General features: G+C 54.0%; 2 protein-coding genes across 2 annotated transcripts in view; one reads left to right on the top strand and one right to left on the bottom strand.

The window, feature by feature from the left end:
• ENH_00006520 (phosphate carrier protein, putative) overlaps positions 1-383 on the bottom strand; it is a gene marked incomplete at both ends in the record, with an annotated part of 811 nt that extends 428 nt beyond the window's left edge. The window contains one exon of the mRNA XM_013578552.1: positions 1-383. This exon is cut by the window's left edge and continues 292 nt beyond it. Coding sequence (XP_013434006.1) covers positions 1-383 — 383 coding nt within the window.
• Positions 384-1,241: 858 nt separating this feature from the next.
• On the top strand, positions 1,242-2,473 carry ENH_00006510 (hypothetical protein, conserved; the record flags this gene model as incomplete). The annotated part of the gene is made up of 5 exons (XM_013578551.1): positions 1,242-1,286; positions 1,494-1,582; positions 1,800-1,901; positions 2,099-2,186; positions 2,381-2,473. 5 exons carry the CDS (start codon positions 1,242-1,244, stop codon positions 2,471-2,473), a joined length of 417 nt encoding a protein of 138 aa, XP_013434005.1.
• Positions 2,474-2,500: the final 27 nt, after the last annotated feature.

Raw genomic sequence — 2,500 nt, 5'->3', positions numbered from 1 at the left:
CCCCAGCCCAGGAGGGGCCCCCGGGGCCCCTCTTGCTGCAGCAGCAGCCGGAAGCCCTGCAGCAAACCCTTGTACTCCTGGGGCCTCACTTGCATGCGGCACTTAACTACATCTAAGGGACAAACGGCTGTGTGAGTTATTCCGCAAGACAAAACCCCCCCCAGCATGCACTTCAAGTAGTAGCTGCTGCTGTGCGGGCAGGGGTGGGGCTTGCGGCTGCCTGCTTCGCAGAAACGCGCGTTCCAGGGACCTGCTGCTGCTGCTGCTGCTGCTGCTGCTGCTGCTGCTGCTGCTGCGTCGGCAGAGCCCGCTGCAGCGCCCGGAACCCCCGCGGAACCCGACGAACGCGAAACCGAGGCCCCCGAGGCCCCTTTTTCCGCCATTTTCTCCCAATTAACTCTTCTTTTTCTTTATTTGAACTTTTCTCCGCTTTTTGCGAAAAAATTCCGCAAAAAATGAACCCAAAACCGACCCGAGACGCTGCGCGCGCCCCAGCCAGCTGTACAGACACCCCAAATGCATGCAGCCACTGCTCACAAAGCCCCAACGAAATTCATTTCAAAACTTTTCTTCTTTTCTTTTATTTGCAAATTCCATTTCTTACTTCGCTTCCAACTGCCAAACCAGCACTCCACAAGCCTGCACACAACGCAAACCCTAAACCCTAAACCCTAAACCCTAACCCCAAACCCTAAACCCTTGCATTCCCGAAACCCTTCTTTCTCGGAATGGAACGCAAGGACCAGCAAACACCCTGAGGCGATACCCCCGCGAGGGCTTCGCCAGGAAGAATCCCAAACCCGGATCTAGGGTTTAGGGTTTAGGGTTTAGGGTTTAGGGTTTAGGGTTTGGGGCTTACCATGCTCCGCCTACCGCCGCGCCGCTTGTTAAGGACCCCGCCACTGCAGCAGCTCGCTGCTGCAGGTGTTCCTGGGGAGCCACGCAGCAGCAGCAGCAGCAGCAGCTGCAGCTGCTGCTGCAGCAGCAGCAGCAGCAGCAGCAGCAGCAGCAGCAGCAAAGTTCCAGCTGGAAAGCTCTCCAGCGCAGCAGCTATGAGGACTCCACGGCCATGGCGTGCTGGAGCAGCAGCAGCAACAGCAGCAGCAGCAGCAACAGCAGCGGTACCCGCAGCAGCAACTGCAGCAGCAGCACCAACAGCAGCAGCAGCAGCAGCAGCAGCAGCAGCAAGACGAGGGTTTGGCACACTTGCTTCTGTTGCTACAGCTCAGCAATACACTCGAATGTATGACGCAGCCATCATGCCGAAACGCCTGCGCAAAATTAAGGTAAACCCTAAACCCTAAACCCTAAACCCTAAACCCTAAACCCTAAACCCTAAGTGGAGAGTGAAGCGCTCTAGGGTTTGCGAGCTGTGGCTCGAGGCCTGGACTTTCTGTTTTAGCTTCCAGGTTTCAAAGTTTAGGGTCTAGGGCTTATGTTTTAGGGTTTAGGGTTTAGGGTTTAGGGTTTAGGGTTTAGGGTTTATGGTGAAGGTGTTCATTGCTCGGCCCCCCGACAGTCTGCCCATATATTTCCACGAGAAGCTGAGCAAGGCCAACTCAAACCCTCGATCCATCATCAAGTACAAACCCTAAACCCTAAACCCTAAACCCTAAACCCTAAACCCTAAACCCTAACCCCTAGCGGGAACAAACCCTACCTAGACCTCCCTCAAGAAGGCGCGAGCGCGCCGCAAAAACCCTGAGACCCCCCTGCTCCGGAAAATCAGAGTTTAGGGTTTAGGGTTTAGGGTTTAGGGTCTAGGGTTTAGGGTTTAGGGTTTAGGGTTTGTGGTTTAGGCTCTACCGGCGGTACATGAAATTGGATGATGAAATTGACTACAAATGGCTCGTGCGGTGTTTTTGCCAGTTGGGGAATGTCTTCGGATTTAATTCTTTTTGGTAAACCCTAAACCCTAAACCCTAAACCCTAAACCCTAAACCCTAAGGTCTGAGGAGGGGCCGAGCTGGGTGTGCGTCGCCACGAGGCGACCCGGGCGTGCTAGCTCCTAAACCCTAAATCCCAAACCCTAAACCCCAAACCCTAAACCCTAAACCCTAAACCCTAAACCCTAATCAGTAAACCCTTTTGCGAGTAGGGCCCCGCGAGATAAGCAGCAAATCCATTCGCTGCCTTCTTTCAAGTGTCTGGTGTACGACCTCATCGAAAGAAGAGAACAAATCCAGGCAAGGGTTTAGGGTTTAGGGTTTAGGGTTTAGGGTTTAGGGTTTAGGGTTTAGGGTTTAGGGTTCGCCGCTTGAGGTCTGCAGACGCTGAAAAAAGTGCAGCGGGTAACCGAGCGTCCCCGCATGAGGGTTTAGTGCTTGGCGTGTAGGGTTTAGGGTTTAGGGTTTAGGGTTTAGGGTTTAGGGTTTAGGGTTTAGGGTTTGCAGCCGGAAATGGTGCCGCGCCTGCTGTACGCCATGGCCGCCCTGGAGTACCGCAGCTACCATTTGCTGCCAACTCTTCTTGAACATGTCGAAGCAAACCTCCACGTAAA

The sequence above is a fragment of the Eimeria necatrix genome, genomic scaffold (assembly GCF_000499385.1).
Source record: "Eimeria necatrix Houghton genomic scaffold, Enh_scaff1191, whole genome shotgun sequence".
In the NCBI taxonomy this organism is placed as follows: Eukaryota; Apicomplexa; class Conoidasida; order Eucoccidiorida; family Eimeriidae; genus Eimeria; species Eimeria necatrix.
Note: the sequence above shows the minus strand (reverse complement) of the source record. Positions and strands in the feature narration are given on the sequence as shown.